This window comes from Carex rostrata, chromosome 4 (genome assembly GCF_964058835.1).
Source record: "Carex rostrata chromosome 4, lpCarRost1.2, whole genome shotgun sequence".
Classification (NCBI taxonomy): Eukaryota; Viridiplantae; Streptophyta; class Magnoliopsida; order Poales; family Cyperaceae; genus Carex; species Carex rostrata.
In genome coordinates, this window is record NC_135921.1 from 15,174,445 (window position 1) to 15,192,780 (window position 18,336).

The following is an 18,336-nucleotide window of genomic DNA, read 5'->3' on the forward strand; positions in this document are numbered from 1 at the left end:
GTGCAATTATTAATTATGAGTTACTTGTCTAAATTATTTTATGCTATATAGGAATTTATAAAGAAATAATAGATGCAAATTCACAAAGATCATTTGAGTCTACTACCAAATTAAGAATCCATCGGTCAAATATATATTTATCCATATTGTTTAGTATGATGATCACAAATTACTAATTAATTAAGGTGGTCCTCTCCAATACATATTATACAAATCTCACTTCATGGAATTAGAAATGTACGTATTAGCTAGATTAGATTAATTACAAATGTACACGAGTAACCTTAATGGAATTAGGTTAGAGAAGTACAGAAGTTGAGAATAAAAAAGAAAAACAGTTGAAATTAATCACTATATATATTTCCAAGACAGATGCATGTGATTCTAGGTTTCAATGTTTCATTAATATGCTATTGCATAGAGGGCTACGGTGCTACGGCTCAATATTCGACTTTTCAAAATCCTAACGGTCAATCCAAACCGTTCATCTTGTTATCCATATTAATATGTGTTTGGAGACCAAATTTTATATTTTTTGAAAATTTTTTACTATTTTTTTAGATTTATTGAAAATCGTTGTTTTTCAGACAAATCTGGACCATAAAAAACACCGATATTCAATAAATCTAAAAAAATAGTAACCAATTTCAAAAAAATGTAAAATTTGGTCTCCAAACACATATTAATATGGAGAACAAGATGAATGGTTCGGATCGACCATTAGGATTTTGAAAACTCAAATATTGAGCCGTAGCACCGTAGCCCTCTATGCAACCCATATATATATATATATATATATGAGATGGGCTACGGTGAGTTGCGAAGTAAAGTGACTATTTTACTTGACGATCATATTTTGCGATTTTAAAGTTCAAAACGTCGATCCGAACCGTTGATTTTGTTCTCCATATTGAAATGTGCTTGGAGACCAAATTTTACATTTTTTGGAATTTTTTTTACTATTTATTAAGCAATTTTGAAAGTCGCTGATCTGATGGTCCAGAAAATTTTACTGTTTTTTACTGTTCACAGCAAAACAGCAGTTTTCAAAAATGCTTAATAAATAGTAAAAAAATTTCAAAAAATGTAAAATTTGGTCTCCAAGCACATTTCAATATGGATTAAACATCTCACGGTTCGGATCAGTCGTTTGGACTTTCAAAATAAAAATACGGCGTGAAGTAGAAACACATTTTACTTCGCAACTCACCGTAGCCCATCTTTCTCTCTCTATATATATATATATGAGATGAGAAGGAATCCGATTACCACAAAGTTATCACAATAATTTTCTATATTTTTAAAGTCCAAATCGTCGATTCAAACCATTCAACATGATCTCCACAATAACATGTGCTTGCAGATGAAATTTTACATTTTTTTTGAATTTTTTTACTACTTATTAAGATGAGTACAAAAATGTTGAACAGTTTAGATCAATGATTTAAACTTTGAAAATGTAAAAAATAATTATCATAATTTAGAAATAATTCAAAATTGTAATAATCAAATCACACCTTATGAATACATCCATATTTAATTCTCCCAACGGAGTCCAAAGGCACTCGCAAATGTGATTCACACTACGTACACATTCGATTATTCACCGATTGCAATCTATATTAATTTAATGCTCCAAATCCATCTGATGCACAGTATTCGGTGCTGCATGAATCACGAGGTTCAACAGCTATATATATTGGTCTCTGTCTGTGCACCATGTGCTCCGCTGAGAAAATCTCTCTCGCTATAATTGAGGCATTCAATTTCAAAGTGAGTGGTCATTTCCTCAAAAAGATAAAGAAAAGTAAGTCATCTGTCGGGAGTTGGCTTTTCTGGAAAACGAGCATCGACGTTCAACTTCTTTTTTATGGAGATCAGCTTGTAAATACATACCAGTGTTCTAAATAGCGCGCTATAGCGTTTTTAGACCCTAAACGCTAAGCTATGCATAATAATGCGCTATTTGAGCTATGGATGCTATAGCGCATAGCGTATAGCGCAAATAGCGCCCGCTATGCAACATTTGCTGTTTTTTTTTTCTTTTTCAATTTATATGAGCTTTAAAATAAATAAATGATGAATATATTGTTTAATTTTGATGAATATTACATTATATCAAATTCAGGTCCGCTATAATAATTTTTTCATTTTGCTCTTGGTTTTTTTTTTAACTGATGATAAATCAAATAAATAATTGCTAAATTATGGAAATTTTAGGGACTAACAAGAATTTCTTCAAGAATCATCTGTTTATTTTACTAGAAGTATGATTTTTTTTTCTTTTCAATTTCTAGGTTATTTTGAAATTTAAATAGAAAAAAGATAAATTATGTTATGATGTTGAAGATATTTTAAATAGAAAAAGATCGATAGTTTATGATATTAGTATTACTATAGATATTTTGAGTCGCAATTTTGGCTTTGTATTGGTTCAATATGAATATTATAATTTTTTAATCAATTTGATATTATTTATTGTTCTATGAGAGTAAATAATGTTGATATTTAGTACAAATATATAATATAATTTTTATAAAAATAAAAAAATGCTATTTGGGATAGCTTTCGCTATAGCTTTTTTTGGAAGCTCCCCGCTATGACGCGATAAACGCTATTTAGAAGCTTGATACATACTAATCAGAAGTGTGTGCAGCACTCTAATATAACTTTAAAATTTATCAAATCAATTATAAACGGTGAATTCAAACCGTTCAAATTGATCTACTTCATTAGTTATGTATTTACATGTAAAATTTTTAACCTTTTCAATTTATTTGGTATCAAGTCAAGTGGTCAAATGTGTGAGTTTTTAAGTTAATTTTAATACATTTATTTTTCAATATTTTTACTGCTTGATTTGATACTAAAATAACTCGAAAATATAAAAAAATTGCATATAAATACATCACTCACAAAGTAAATTGGTTTGAATTAATCGTTTGAAGTATATTCAATCAATTTAAAGTTAATGTCATGTGACACCAATATCATATTAGCCGGAATCCTTATAAATGCATGCCAATTTGTTCTCATATAAAAATTAAGTTACTTTGATATCATCAGATTTAAAAAGCAAAAGACACCTGGCCCTTAACTTCCTCCCAGAAAAATGGTTTTGAGGCAATACTAGACAATGGATGAACAAACGAATCAATAGCTTGTTTGATTTGATGATCAAAACTAATTACTCAACTTTTTTTCACATAAATATAGTATACACGAGCATTGCTAATGAAGACATCAAGAATCAAGAATATAGATAAAGGAAGGGGTCAATTGACAACTTTGACAATTAGAAAAAATATTGTTTAAATTTTATATCCATCCCTATATTCATAATATGAGTAGAACTAGGGTGTTCCCAAATTCACCAAGTCTATCCGTGAACTCATCTCTAAAACTTATCAAATTAACTTAAAATTCATTTATCTTATGAGTGATGCATCTACATACAAAAAATTAAAATTCTTGCATTAATTTTGTATAGAGCCAAGGTAAAAAAACCATTCAAAAAAGAAGAGTAAGGCTTGGGTGCTATGGATAGCATAAGGCCATCCCGTGCTACGATCTCAAAAACTTGTCGTATAACCTTCAAACTTAGAAAACAGGTTTCAGATATTATCAGATATCCGCTCTGTTTAGACAACCTTGATCGAATCCGGCAACTATTCAGATACTTCGAAATTATCCAGATCCGGATCCGAAAATCATCTGCCCCATTAAATCTGGATTTGGATTATAATTGAATACGGAACGGATTCGGAGCGAATAATCCGGATCCATTTTCACCCCTATGGAGATACCATAAGAAAATTTATAAAAGGAAACACCGTAGTAAAACTCGTAGAGTCGTTAATTAAGACGTATCAAGGAATATATAATGTAAGAATAGTGCTTATAGTAGAAGTAGAATATTGGTGAATAGTTAGAATAATATTATTCTGCATTATTTCGAAAGAGTAAAAATGTTGTTTGAGAAAATTATAGTAAGAATAGCGGAATGATGAATTGTATAATAATAATAACTAATAAAAATAATAATAATCTCTTCTCTTTTATGAAGCAGATAGATGTCTTGATCAATAAATGACTGTGATTAAAAAAAAAATTTAGATTAAATATTAACAATCCGATCAAATAGTTTACCTTAATTTGTTTATTGTATTATATGCATCATTTTGATTTTTCTTTTACTTGTAAAAATCTAAATATATTTATACACATATTCACCACACGTACTCACTAATGCCTTGTAGCACTCTCTATCTCCGGTGGCGAAGACAGTGTATAACGGGGGTAAGCAAATGCCTACCCCTGGAATACTTTTTTATTTTTTAATCAAGTTATTTTTTGGACTTGTCTACCTCTGAAAAATGAGTTTGTCTATCTCTGATCTAGAACTTTTGTCATTTCCAGCCGAGAGTCTAGAGATATAAAAAAAAAACCTCCGCCTCAGCACAGAGAAGACCTGTGAGCGATTATGTGAGCAAAAACAAAAGAACTTCGATCACCGTCGCTACATGCTCAACTCATTAATATCTATCGGAGATATCCCATTCGGATTAATCGAACCCGCAACTTTTCATACTAAATGCATTACCTTTCTCATCATATCAAAAAATTAATTATCCTATGTCAATGAAAATTCAAGGGCTAATTATACCCATTAAAATTTGAAGGACAAGTTTCATTTTTTTGGTAATATTTAAAGATTAAATTGATGCAAATAAAAAATTAGAAATGAAGTTCAGGAACCGAAATTGTTTCAAACATGAAACATTTTGATCAACACAAATTATGCATGTTTCTTATGGGTTACTGGATCTGCATGTGCATTTGGGCAAGGGACAAGTCATGATGGTAATTGTTTATTGGAGCCTTATTTAAATTACTATGGTGTTACACTTGTTATAGATATACCAGGCACATAAACAGCTCTTGTACATATACATTATACAATAATGTTGCCTCTTTCTATTATTTCTTTAATACAATGTTTCATATCATAGGTATGTATATTTGTTGTTTATTTTGTTCTGGCAAAGTATAACATTAATTTGTCAAAGAGGAGGTTGCACTGTTTCTATTTTTTATGTCCCTATTTTCATACTGCAATAATATGAAATTTATAACTTAAATATAAAAATAAACAATTAGATATGACCATATTATTTCTTTATGCACGTGTAAAAAATTACAATGTTTTAACTTAGTTTAATTGGTATATATAGAGATATACATATAGATCAAATCAAACAATTTTTATTTTAAAATATAGTTTTAGAATTTTCGATATAAAAACAATTAGAAAAATAAAAACACGATGAAGACAAAAAAAATAGAGACACTTGAACCTTCATATTTTTTTCTTGTACAGTAATTTATATCAAAGGTATATAATGTATATAGACTATAGAGTGAGTCTCTATGGTACTATGCATAGCACGGATGAGTCCGTACTACGGATCAATATCTCCATTTTCAAAATCCTAACGGTCGATCTGAACTGTTCAACATAATTTCCATATGAATATGAATTTGCAGACCAAATTTTACATTTTTTTAGAATCTTTTTACTATTTTTTTTAAGATAGGTAAAAAATCACTAGATCTGAAAATTCAGGACCATCCAAAAACATTGATTTTCTACCTATATAAAAAATAGTAAAAAAAAATCTGAAAAATGTAAAATTTGGTCTACAAGTACATATTTATATGAAAATCATGTTGAATGGTTCAGATCGACCGTTAGAGTTTTGGAAACAAAGATATTGATCCGTAATACGGACCCATCTGTGCTATGCATAGTACCATAGACTCACTCAATGTGTAACAAGAATTTATAATTTTGTTGTTGGCGAAGTATAACAAGAATTTATCATAATAACAGTGATCATGGGACCAATTAGCTTTTGGACCCTTGATGTATTAGTCAATATGTTGCGGACTTTTTATAAGTAATCTTTAAAGTTTTCTGGTTCTATAATTAAGCCAAAAATTTAAGTTTTAAAAAAATAATTAGAATTATTGAGTATTACAATTGATGCACCTCTAGATCAAACAAATTATGTGATAATTGTATGAAAGTCATGTATTAGCTTTGTACTATCAAAAACTTTCAAATAAGAAAATAATAATTAACCTTTTACCAATTACGACTAAAGAGAAAAAAAATAAATAAGAAAATATAATAACTGAAAATAAATGGATAAATGAACAAATTAGAATTATCGTTATCACAGATGGTTGATTTATTAATCACTATTATGCCTGATTAATGTAGATAAATGAGCTCTCTCAAACAATTACTAAATAAAAGAATGAATGCACATTAGATTATAAAAAAAAAAAAAAATTGAATCCAGGTAGTGGTAGCCCGGGTACGGGTAGTTCGGGCTGGTACAGGTTTGGGGGAAGTATATTTGAATTTAAAAAAAAAAAAAACGTTTTTTAAAAAAAAAAAATTGAATTTGGGCTCGAGTACGGGTACCCGGGCATGGGAAGGCGGGTAAGGGTATACGGGTAGGCGGGTAAGAGTACGCAGGTAGGGGTTCGGTCCGGGTTGGTACGGGCGGGGGGTTCGGCGGGTAGACGGTCTGGTCTGGGTGGGTAAGGGTACTCGGGTAGGGGGGTTCAGTCTGGGCAGGTACGAGCGGGGGGTTCGGCGGGTAGACGATCCGGTCTAGGTGGGTACGGGTTCACAACGGTCCAGGTAATCACGGTTTATTTTCCAAAAAACCGGTCCCGGCTCGTTTTAACCCTCACCCGGGTTACCCCTCACCCGGGTTACCCCTCACCCGGGTTACCCCTCACCCGGGTTACCCCTCACCCGGGTTACCCGTGTACCCTTCCAAATCCGGGCACGGGTATGGTCCGATCAGGTACGGGTCACGGGCGGACCGGTCTGAATTTGACCTCCAGGAGTAATTTCTTTTTTTTGAAAATCTTCGCAGAAGCTGCGAAGTTGTGAGGGTGAATCGAACTGTCGACCTTTGAGTACAACAACTCTAGAACTTTTTTCTAGCCAATTGTGTTACCTCCCCTTTCTCAATCCGGAGGTAATTTCAATACACTAACTATATTGTCAAATGTACCAATTCACCAAAGCATCAATACTGTTTACCCTTTTGAAATGTTGGTTGTGTTGGACTTGTACCAGTGGTATTAGAATCTAGTATCGGTTTTGTAATGACAGGGACTAAATCATAATTTTATTAAAAAAATTATGTTTAATAACATTACAATAAATAAAGACAAAAACAACTTAATAATATCAATTAATGATTTATATTTAACTTGCATTATTGTCTTAATTGGGTAATAATTATGTTTCATATATAGTTAAATTGGGCATAGTAAAGTTTTTTTTACTGTTATGTATTACATCTAATTCCTGCTGGTAGAAGTAAAATGATCTTTCTTAGCTAGTTACCTTTGAAACTTGAAAGATAATTGCATGTAATTTCAATGTGTATTTTCATGTGAAATTTAGTGATAGTAATACTTGATTTGTTTACATGGAATTTTTTGAATTGTTTGAATTGTTTAAATGAGGACTAATTAGTTTTTAAATTCAATTAATTAAGACTTTAATAACATTTTGATAGGTTCTCAATAGTATGAATTGTTTGCACTGTTGAATTTTGTTTTTGGTAACTAAATATATATTCTTCTATATATGTTTGCCTACCTTTGACAAAATTCCTAGCTTCGCCACTGTCTATCTCACAACATCTAGGGCTTCCTCCACTTTTCTCATTTTTTTTTCGAAAACTTTTGTAAACCCCCTGATTTGATTGTCAAATACTCGTTTTTTTGATCGGTCCTAATTTCTTTTCATTTTTAAGTGTCATTTAAAGAATATTTAGATTGATCGATAATTGATTGGTTATGTCTTTATTTCTTTTATTTTTTATATCATTTAAGAAATATTATTTTTCATTTAATGATCTTATTTAAGTAAACATGATTCTATTCTTTATTATAGGTACACAAATACATATAAATCCTAGAGAAAGGAAGATAACCCTTATTTTGATGATTTTTTCTTCTCTTGTTTGTCCGTTAAGCAACATAAAAAAAAAAAAAAAAAACTAAACTAGTATGTACCGGTAAAAAGAAAGCTCATAGGTATGTTATTAAATATGGGCTTACATTTGCACTAAATCAATGTTATTTTTTATTAGACTTTATTATACTAATTGGTTTTTTTTTATTTATAATTTGAATTTAGAAGCAATCTATTTTAATATCTTTATGTATATTGTTGAATAATTATTCTTTTATTAATTTTTTTATGAAAATATGTTATTTTGTATGATTTTTTTTTTGTTCTCTTATAATAAATTGTAATTGTAATAGTAATAATAATCATTATCATAATGACAATCATAATAATAATCATTTAGTGCACACTGCAATATATAATATGCTATTTGACCCATTAGTTTAAATAACGGATAATTAGCTTATTAATTAATTCTACCGTTATTCGAATGATTGTCAAATTAATGAGCCCTTATACAGAAATATCACAAGTACACTCCTTAATTATTATGTAAAATTAAATATCAAAGTATTAAATTTAAAGAACGTTTCATCAAAACCTATATATACAGTCTATATATAAAGTATTAATGCATAAAATTAAGATTTATTATATTTCAAATAAGATAATTAAAAGATACAGAAATTTCATATATTTTGAATAATCTGCTGCGACCTAATTAAAATATGATTATTATGGCTGTAATCAGTGTTCTAAATAGCGTGCTATAGCGTTTTTGGACTCTAAACGCTAAGCTATAGCATTAACACACACTATTTGAGCTACGGACACTATAGCGGTAATAGTGGTCCGCTATAGCGCATAGCGTGTAGCGCAAATAGCGCGCGCTATGCAACATGAGTTTTTTTTTTTAATTTATATAGGCTTTAAAATAAATAAATGGTGAAGATATTGTTTAATTTTAATGAATATTACATTACATCAAATTTAGGTCCGCTATAAATTTTTTTTCATTTTGCCCTTGGTTTTTTTTTTAACTGATAATAAATCAAATAAATAATTGCTAAATTATGCAAATTTTAGGGACTAACAAGAATTTCTTTAAGGATCATTTGTTTATTTTACTAGAAGTATGAATTTTTTTTCTTTTCAATTTCTAGGTTATTTCAAAATTTAAATAGAAAAAAGATAAATTATGTTATGATGTTGAAGATATTTTGAATAGAAAAAGATCGATAGTTTATGATATTAGTATTACTATAGATATTTTGAGTCGCAATTTAGACTTTGTATTGGTTGAATATGAATATTATAATTTTTTACTCAATTTGGTATTATTTATTGTTCTATGAGACTAAATAATGTTGATATTTAGTACAAATATATAATATAATTTTTATAAAAAAAAAAAACGCTATGTGACATAGCTTTCGCTATAGCTTTTTTTGGAGGCTCCCCGCTATGACGCGATAAATGCTATTTAGAACCTTGGCTGTAACTTTATCACTCAAAGATCATCACTTAGAGTATGTTTGGTTGCAATGAGATTAGACTAATCTTGAGAATAAGCTTTTCAGTGTTTGGTTGAGGTTGAATAGCAAGAATAGAAAATCAAACTTGTTTGTCTTAATAGAAAAAACTATTCTAACGAAAAGTTGGAACAAGCTATTCTCACAAAAAGTTAAAACAAACTATTCTAACAAGACAAACATCAATTTTGCTTTTCTAGCTATTCTAATATTGCAACCAAACATACCATTCAATTTACTTCTAATTATAATGCAGCTTTACACAAAAGCTTGATTAATTTTTGTGAGATTCCATTCAGTTTCCTCAATGATGATAGTTTTAAACAGTTGAAATTTAGATTAAAAATTAAAGCTACTAACAGGATAATAACTCGGATATATATTTTCTTTGATAAAATTAAGACCGAATAAATAAATTTAAAAAATTGACAATATACAAAATGAATATAAGAAAGAAGTTATATCTTTTTTTCATCGTGACATTTGTAATTATATATAATAGTTAAAATATATATCAGCTATATATATATATATTTTAGCTTTTACAGTTCCGAACTGTTTGCACATGCATAAAGACTTACAAATCTGAAAAAAAAATTAAAGATACTCATGACATATATAATTAATTGAAACATCTGTGAACCCACGTGAAACTCGTGCAAATCGGCCATGCACGTAGCTAGCTAGCTTTGAGATCATCCGAAACTCGATCTATAAATGAACCTATGATCACCCAAAGGAATCCATCCCACACTCAAACACTGTCATGGCCTCTCTCTCTCAGTTAATCACTAAACCACCTTGCCCTGCCAAAAGAACATCTCCGGCTTCCCCTTCATGCCCCTTCCTCCCCGCACAAGCCCGATCCCCTCTCTCAACCCGTACCCATAAACGCAATCCGGCCATCTCATGCAGTGCTATAAATCCCAATAACCAGAATGACTCTGACTCATCACTGAACCGTCGTGATGTTCTGATCGGCCTGGGTGGAATATACGGTGCCGCTGCGGCAGTAAGCACAAAAAATGTTGCTAAAGCAAATCCTGTAGAAACCCCACTAATTGACAAATGTGGCTCAGCTCACCTTCCTGAAGGTGCAGTTCCCACATCATGTTGTCCTCCAGGGTCTGCTAAGGCACCTAAGATATTTACCCCGCCCGGACTCGACACACCGCTCAGAGTGCGCCCGGCTGCACATTTGGTCGACAAAGCATACATTGACAAGTATAGTGAAGCCCTCAGACGCATGAAGGCATTGCCGGCTGACGATCCCCGCAGCTTCAGGCAACAGGCCATGATACACTGTGCTTACTGTGATGGCGCATACGAACAAGCAGGGTTGCCTAATGCAGTAGAGCTCCAGGTGCATGGCTCCTGGCTCTTCTTCCCCTTTCACCGTTGCTATCTGTACTATTTTGAGAAGATTTTGGGTAGCTTGATTAATGATCCCACTTTTGCGATGCCATACTGGAATTGGGACTCAGCTGCTGGGATGAAGATGCCGACCATGTACACAAATCCAAGGTTGCCCATGTTTAACGTGTTCAGGAACCCAGATCACATGCCACCTAAGATGATCGATCTCGATTTTGGGGATGATAATGAGCACAACACTAGTCATGACAATTTCTCCGAATCACAAATGGTGGATCATAATCTCACAATCATGTATAAGCAGGTATATATATATGATGAATTTTTTTTTAACGCTATTTAAATATATAATATCTAACAATTAAGCTTCCCTACACTCTGTTCAGATGAGAACTAACAGCTCCACACCCGAGTTGTTCTTCGGGAAGCCATACAAGGCTGGTGACCCACCACTGCCAGGTCAAGGCTCCATTGAGGGCACACCGCACAACACAGTTCATGACTGGGTTGGTGATCCGCTCCAGCCCAACCATGAGGACATGGGAGACTTGTACTCTGCCGGACGGGACCCACTCTTTTATGCGCACCATTCGAATGTAGACCGCATGTGGAACATCTGGAAGACTCTAGGAAGGAGAAATATTGACATCTGTGACCCTGATTGGCTAAACGCGTCCTTCCACCTCTATGATGAGAATGCCGAGCTCGTGCAAATTACGGTACAGATTAGCAACAAAAAATGAACTATAATATTTTTTAAGTTCGTAACTAATCTGTTCTCAGTGCTTGAAAATAAAGAAACTATTCGTAACCAAATTTACTGGTTGTAAACATTCTTAACTGACACTTTCAATTATATCATCATGACAGGTAGCTGATTGCCTTGATTCAGAAAGACAGATGAGGTACAAGTATCAAGACGTCCCGGTCGAGTGGTTGGACAAGAAGCCCCAAGTCACTGTTACGCCAAAAACAAGGTCCCTAGAATCCAGGCCTATCCTGAAGGAAGCACAATTCCCCTTGGTACTAGACGCACCAGTACGTGCAACCGTTAAGCGCCCAAAGACAAACAGGAGCAATCTGGAAAAGAAGTTAACGGAAGAAGTACTAAAGATCAGTGGTATAAAATATGACAGGAATATTCGTGTCAAGTTCGATGTGTTTGTCAATGCTAACAATCACGAGACTGTTGCCCCGGCAGGTCGTGAATTCATTGGTAGCTTCACTCATGTACCACACAAGCACAAGCACGATAAGATGAGCATGGGCATTGAAACTAGCACTCAGTTTGGTCTCACTGAGGTGATAGATGATCTTGGAATCAATGGTAATGAGACAATCGAGGTGACACTTGTGCCAAGGATTGGCAAGGGTAAGGTGACCATCTCCGGTATAAAGATGGGCCTGACTAGCTAAGCTTGTGCGTCTGTCCACGCATGGAGCACTTCGAGTTAGTTTGATGAGGTGCATGTATTAGTCGACAAGTCTACCGAGGTTATGAATAAGTGAACCTTCATATCGATTGTTAGGTTTTCACATTTCATTTGTTGTACCAAATTTGCTTTCTTGTTGAGTCCATTTAGTATTTCAGTTATTCTGGATTTGTACCATTGAGTGTCTGTTTTTATGAAATATATATGAGCAAATTGCATTTATCTTCCATTCAATATGTATGTTTTCAAGTATATTTAAATTATATTGTCGATAAACAATTGAATAGATCGGTATTTAAATGTTTCGAAATTTACAGCAAACACCACAACTTTAGCTAAGAGATGATAAATTGCCAACCAACAGCAAACTAGCTATATCTAACGTTGCTGGTATCAGTACACCCAGTGAAACTGGAACTGTAAGACAACCACCCTACAATGCCGGTCGGTAAAAAAACAACCCTACAATCACTACAGCAAAAAGGAGCATCAGTGACTGTTGCTAATGCCGGTCGCTGATACTCAATTTCTCCAAAAAAAAAAAAAAAAAAACTTCACCCAAAATCAAACAACCAATTGTATCAGCAACTAGCACCACCACCGGTCGCTGAATTTTTTTTTTTTGTCTTTATTACTGTCGCTGAAAAAAAAGGAAAAAAACGTGGCTACTCACAAAAATGAAATGCGCGCCACCCCTCCGCCAAAATCAACACCCTCTCCTCCCGCGCGCCACCCCTCTCTTCCCGCGCCACCCGTCTCCTCTAAAAATAAACCACCGCCTCAGCGAGTCGTTGATTCCTGCGCCACCGCCTCTCTTTCCGCGCCACCCCTCTCTTCCCGTCGCCACCACTCACAACTAGTCGTTGGCTTTTCTATTTTCAAGGGCCTCATATAATTGCTCATGTCGACATGGATTGCTTCTATGTGCAAGGTTTTTCTTCTCAAATTTCTCAATTTTGGGACCAATTTTAGTTTGATTTGGGTTTCTAAACAACTAGGTTATTTAATTTCAGTGGAGCAAAGGAAAAACCCTGATTTGAAGGGTGTACCAACTGCAGTGGTACATTACAACTCATGGAAAGGTGGTGGTTTGATTGCTGTTGGTTATGAAGATTGCAAATTTGGTGTTAAAATTAAGGTGCATTTCTTGCTGGTACAATTCTATTTTTGAGAAAATCATCTTAAAATCTATAATGCTTGTGATAGAGCCATGTCGCCAAAGCCTTTTTAGCTTTAATCTGGGTCATGAATAAGGCCGGGATTAGGACCTCTTTTTGAGAGACCAACCCGAGATACAATGCAAAGCCGATGATTGAAGTCCTTTATGACAAAAGCCCAAAATAGACTGGCTTAATTAGGCCGAGGTAGCCCGTATCTCCAGACAAGAAGCTCGAAGTCACCCCTGGGATAATAACCATTCATAACTGATCGTGATGTCGGTTGCGGCATAACCGGTCACGACGCCGCATAACCGCTGGTTATATGTGACCATGACCACGTGATCTTGTAACTAACCCACGAACGGGCTTACCATGAGAGGAGTGAGGCGGTACGTAGGTCACATTATATAAAGCCCTCATTTTGACCAGAAAAGGGAGAACCACAAGTAATTCATGCTTACACACTCACACATCTCGGAAATAGTACATGTTGGAGTTCAATATTTTTGAGATCATCCCAAGTCTCTCAAGTCACTTTCCGACTTCGGAGACCCAAGATCAACTCCCGATTTCACCACCTCTATTTCTCGGCCTGCAACCTCAAGCTGGACAAGCCCAACCTAAGTCCATTTTAGCATACGGCCTGTTACCTAGAGATAGCCCGTATCAGCTTGTTTGAAATTTTAATTTCAGATCCATGAGAGGTGATGAGGCTAAAAGGGTTTGTCCTGATATCCAATTAGTTCAGGTTCCAGTTGCATGTTGCAAAGTTGATTTAAATTTATATAGGAGTGCCAGCTCAGAGGTTAGCTTTTGAAAATAATAGGTACTGGACTGGTACAATACCTTGCCTTACCAGTATTGTACAATATCTTGTTTATGTATAGAATTAAAATAAAATAAAATTTAAATGGTAGAGTGTAGATGAAATAAACTCTGAATTTGGTATATATACATTATACTCTCACAAGTCATATATATAGGTTATTGTCTTGTTTAACAGAGGTACAAGGAATTTGGGGAACAGCCTTTATTATTATAAGGAAATCGAAGCATTATCATGGTACTTTTATTCTTCATATATACTACAAGGGTCTAAGTATTTTCATTCAATTGAACTGATTCAATGATTCAATTTGGGGAACAACTTTGCATTCTTAGTATCAGACCATATATAGAGGGAGCATTTCAACTCTGTCATGTCTAGAGAACTTGAAAAAAAAGACATAATTGTTCGAATACGACAAAAACTTGATATATTTACCATTTCAGGAGAACCATGAAACTGTACAGTGATTTTTATACATCTGACATTATTGTTGCATCTCCTCTTGGTTTAGTTAGATTATGCTAAAAATGGAATACACTAAGGGACTTCACTTAGATTACGATTACAGTGATATTGTTTTTTTTTTACTTTCATGAAGTGGTATGGATTATTTTACATCTGATTTTTAAATCCTTTATTGGCTAATTTTTCCTTTATTCGTTTAGTGCAATACCGTATGATTTTTGACTTTTTTTGTGCAAATTGCACCCAGTATGTCACTTGATTACCAAATAACACCAAAGAGACATTTGCAATTTGCACATGCATCTATGACACCAAAGAGACATTTGAATTATTTGTAGAACTAATTTTTTTCTGTTGTCTTTACTGTAGGTTTACATATGCATCTATGAGTTTCTTCCAATTTTATGTACATAACTCGTCAGTTTCTACACAAGGTTCTGATTTGACTGACAATTTTACCCTTTTCTGACAGTCCATCTTTGAAAATTGATTGTGGTCAATTGACTAATAGAATGTTTGGTTCTTTATATGAAAATGATTGTTAGGTCATGAATTGTATGCTAAAAAATTCTCAAAAATTATGAAGGTCCAGAACTCAGTGGAATCCACAGTTTTGTGAAGGTCAGATTTGTGCGAACTCGCTATTTTTATGCAGTTTTCTTCTTTGCTGGCTGAGATTTCAATAATTGCTTAAAAATCCTTACGAATTCCAATAAATAGAAAGTTTTATACTGGAGTACATATCAGGTCATTTCATAACTATGTATGCAATTTGAGGTCATTCCATGACCTGTAGCTAAGTATAAAATTCTAATTTTATTGGGACTGTTTTTTAGAAGTGGTATTTGCACCAGTATAATGAAACTGTATCGAGTTAGAAATTTATAGTAGTTTTGCATGAATGAACTTGTACTTGTTGTGGCCATGTCATTTAATTTTGTAGTCGCTGTCATGATTATCATGGCCAGCAAACTGGTATGATTTATTAATTTTTTTTTTTAAAATAAGATAGGAGTCAAGCCCCTAATCTTATATTTAACTGGTATGATTTATTTTCCTTATTTTAATTCAATGAAGTGCTATTTGTTTTTAAGAAGTGCCCTTATGTTTTCCTTTACGTAACGTAAACTGTTTGGTTTTGCCAGTTTTTGTAGCATACCAGTCCGTTTATGATGTACCACCAGTCTATTTAGCTGATGATAACTTCTATAATATAAGTATCTTATTATTGTTGATTCAATGTGATTAACTTCTAATTTGTTCTAATTGCTATCCGTATATTATACGAGTTCGGATCCAGTGAAGTAACCTAAAAGTTGGGTTTTAGATCTAGACCGTCCGATTCGAATCCGTGATAATCCATCCGAAGTGGAGTGCACACATCTCGAGCAATGAATACGAATCCCGATGTGATCTCGAGTGACGGATTCAAATCGAACGGTCTCGATCCAAAATCCAAAAGTTGGGTTACTTTAGGGAATTCAGACTCATATTATACTAGGTGAAGAACTTGACAATGTGAAGTTGATTACGTTGAATAGGCCTTGTCAATTGAATGTCATCTCTTCTCATGAGAGGCCTGATGGATACAGTTATAGGTTTCTGTTTCAATTTATTGGATTGCAAATTGATTTTTGGTTTTGATATCTAGTTGGGGTTTCTGGATAGCCCGACTCCTGAGGATGGTACTTGGTATTCTTGAATATAATATTGAACCATGTCAGTGATGATACTTGGTATTCAGCTTTGGTTGAGAGCCTCACTATATCAAGTGTGGTGTGAAACACAAGGGACATTTTTTTAATACTCAAGACGAGAAAAGCCACAAGGATATTTTTTATCTTTTCATTATGTTTCAAGATCTAGAGTTCTCTGTTATGTACACGCTTGAAGCATTACAAGATGAAGAACATGCAAGGAGAATAAAAGAGAACAAGAAGATACAAAGTTAAATTTGTATTAACAGGGATCACTACTAGAATTATCGTTTGTTGCATGCCCAACACCAGTTTGTTGCATGGTAGAGATGACCCATGCAAAAAATGGTGTTTGTTGACTTTCTTAAATTTGTTGCATGCAAATGCCCATGTAACAGGTATCGCATGCAATTGTGTGACGTGCAACCATGCAACTGTGTGATATTCAACCATGCAAGTTTTGAATGTCAGATATCATAATTAATTTGAGGTCCATGCAATAACTCAAATCCATAGCCATGCAACTACTTAAAAACTTTGTCGATATTATATTTAATTAAAGGTCCATGCAACAACTCAACCTTCTCATGCAGCTACTTAACCACTCAGTAGATATTATATTTTATTAAAGGCTCATGCAACTACTTAACTCCATATTTATATTATATTTTATTGAAAGTCCATGTAAATAGTTCATTCGCATGTAAATAGTCTGAACTAAAAGTTCAAAATAATTGCATGGGATTAGCCATGCAATAGTTTATTTATTGGAGAGACTCATTTTTGTTTATTTGATATCTCATTTTCAATGCAGCTTTTAATTAAAATTCACAACGACACGAATAATAGCAGTATATAAAAATTCAATACTTTGATAACTTAAATTCTTGCATTTAGAACAAACCTTCCAAAATAATGGAGGAACAAAAATAATTGTACAAAAGATGTGTCAACACATACAACTTTTGATTCACCAATATTAAAACTCTTGATCAGAAGCATCGAGGCCATAGAAATCAAATTCAAATTTGATTGTAAAAAAATTACAAATATTTAAGTAAAATACTACAACACCCTGAAATTTGACTGACTGTAAAATATTATAAATTGCATCAATTTTCAATATTGAAGGCTGGTATGAATAATGCATCAAATCTATTGTAATTCTAAGGAGAATTACAGGACTCTGTAATATTTTATCTCCACCATTTATTAGATTTGATTATTAAGATTAAAAGCATATTTATATTGCTCATTTCTTTCTCCCTGCGTTGCCTCTCTCTTGCTCATATTTTTCACATTTTATACAAGCGTTATCAGTTGATTTCTCACAAAATAAGCTTTCACATTGTTATTTTTTGAGAAATGTAAGCTGAGGAGGCAAGAAAATTTGTATATTTGAAACGTTGTGTTTTGTTTATTGTTGAACAGTGCATATATACATTACAAGGTCAATATGACCGTTGGAACTATCTACCTTTCCCTACAGTAGGCTATCTAGACTATTTTATATATTTTACAAATAAACCCTTGATAATAAATTATTTCTAAAATCATTTATTCAACACCCCCCCTCAAGGTAGGATTTCTTCAAACGGTTTTGGATCTAATCCTTTTGTGAATACATCCGCTAGTTGATTTTCACTTCGAACAAATGGTGTTTCTATCTCCTTGGATTGGACCTTCTCTCTAATAAAATGACAATCAACTTCTATATGTTTGGTCCGTTCGTGAAATACGGGATTTTGAGCAATGTGATGTGCGGAGTTGTTGTCACAATACATTTTCATGGGTTGATCAATATTAATTCTCATGTCTTTGAGCAATTGCTTGAGCCA

At 33.3% G+C, this 18,336-nt stretch overlaps 1 protein-coding gene across 1 annotated transcript; it reads left to right on the forward strand.

The window, feature by feature from the left end:
- The first annotated feature begins 10,272 nt into the window (after window positions 1-10,272).
- On the forward strand, window positions 10,273-12,581 carry LOC144553623 (polyphenol oxidase, chloroplastic-like). The gene is made up of 3 exons (XM_078301873.1): window positions 10,273-11,218; window positions 11,301-11,633; window positions 11,785-12,581. Exons 1-3 carry the CDS (start codon window positions 10,307-10,309, stop codon window positions 12,328-12,330), a joined length of 1,791 nt encoding a protein of 596 aa, XP_078157999.1. The 5' UTR covers window positions 10,273-10,306; the 3' UTR covers window positions 12,331-12,581.
- The last annotated feature ends 5,755 nt before the right edge of the window (window positions 12,582-18,336 follow it).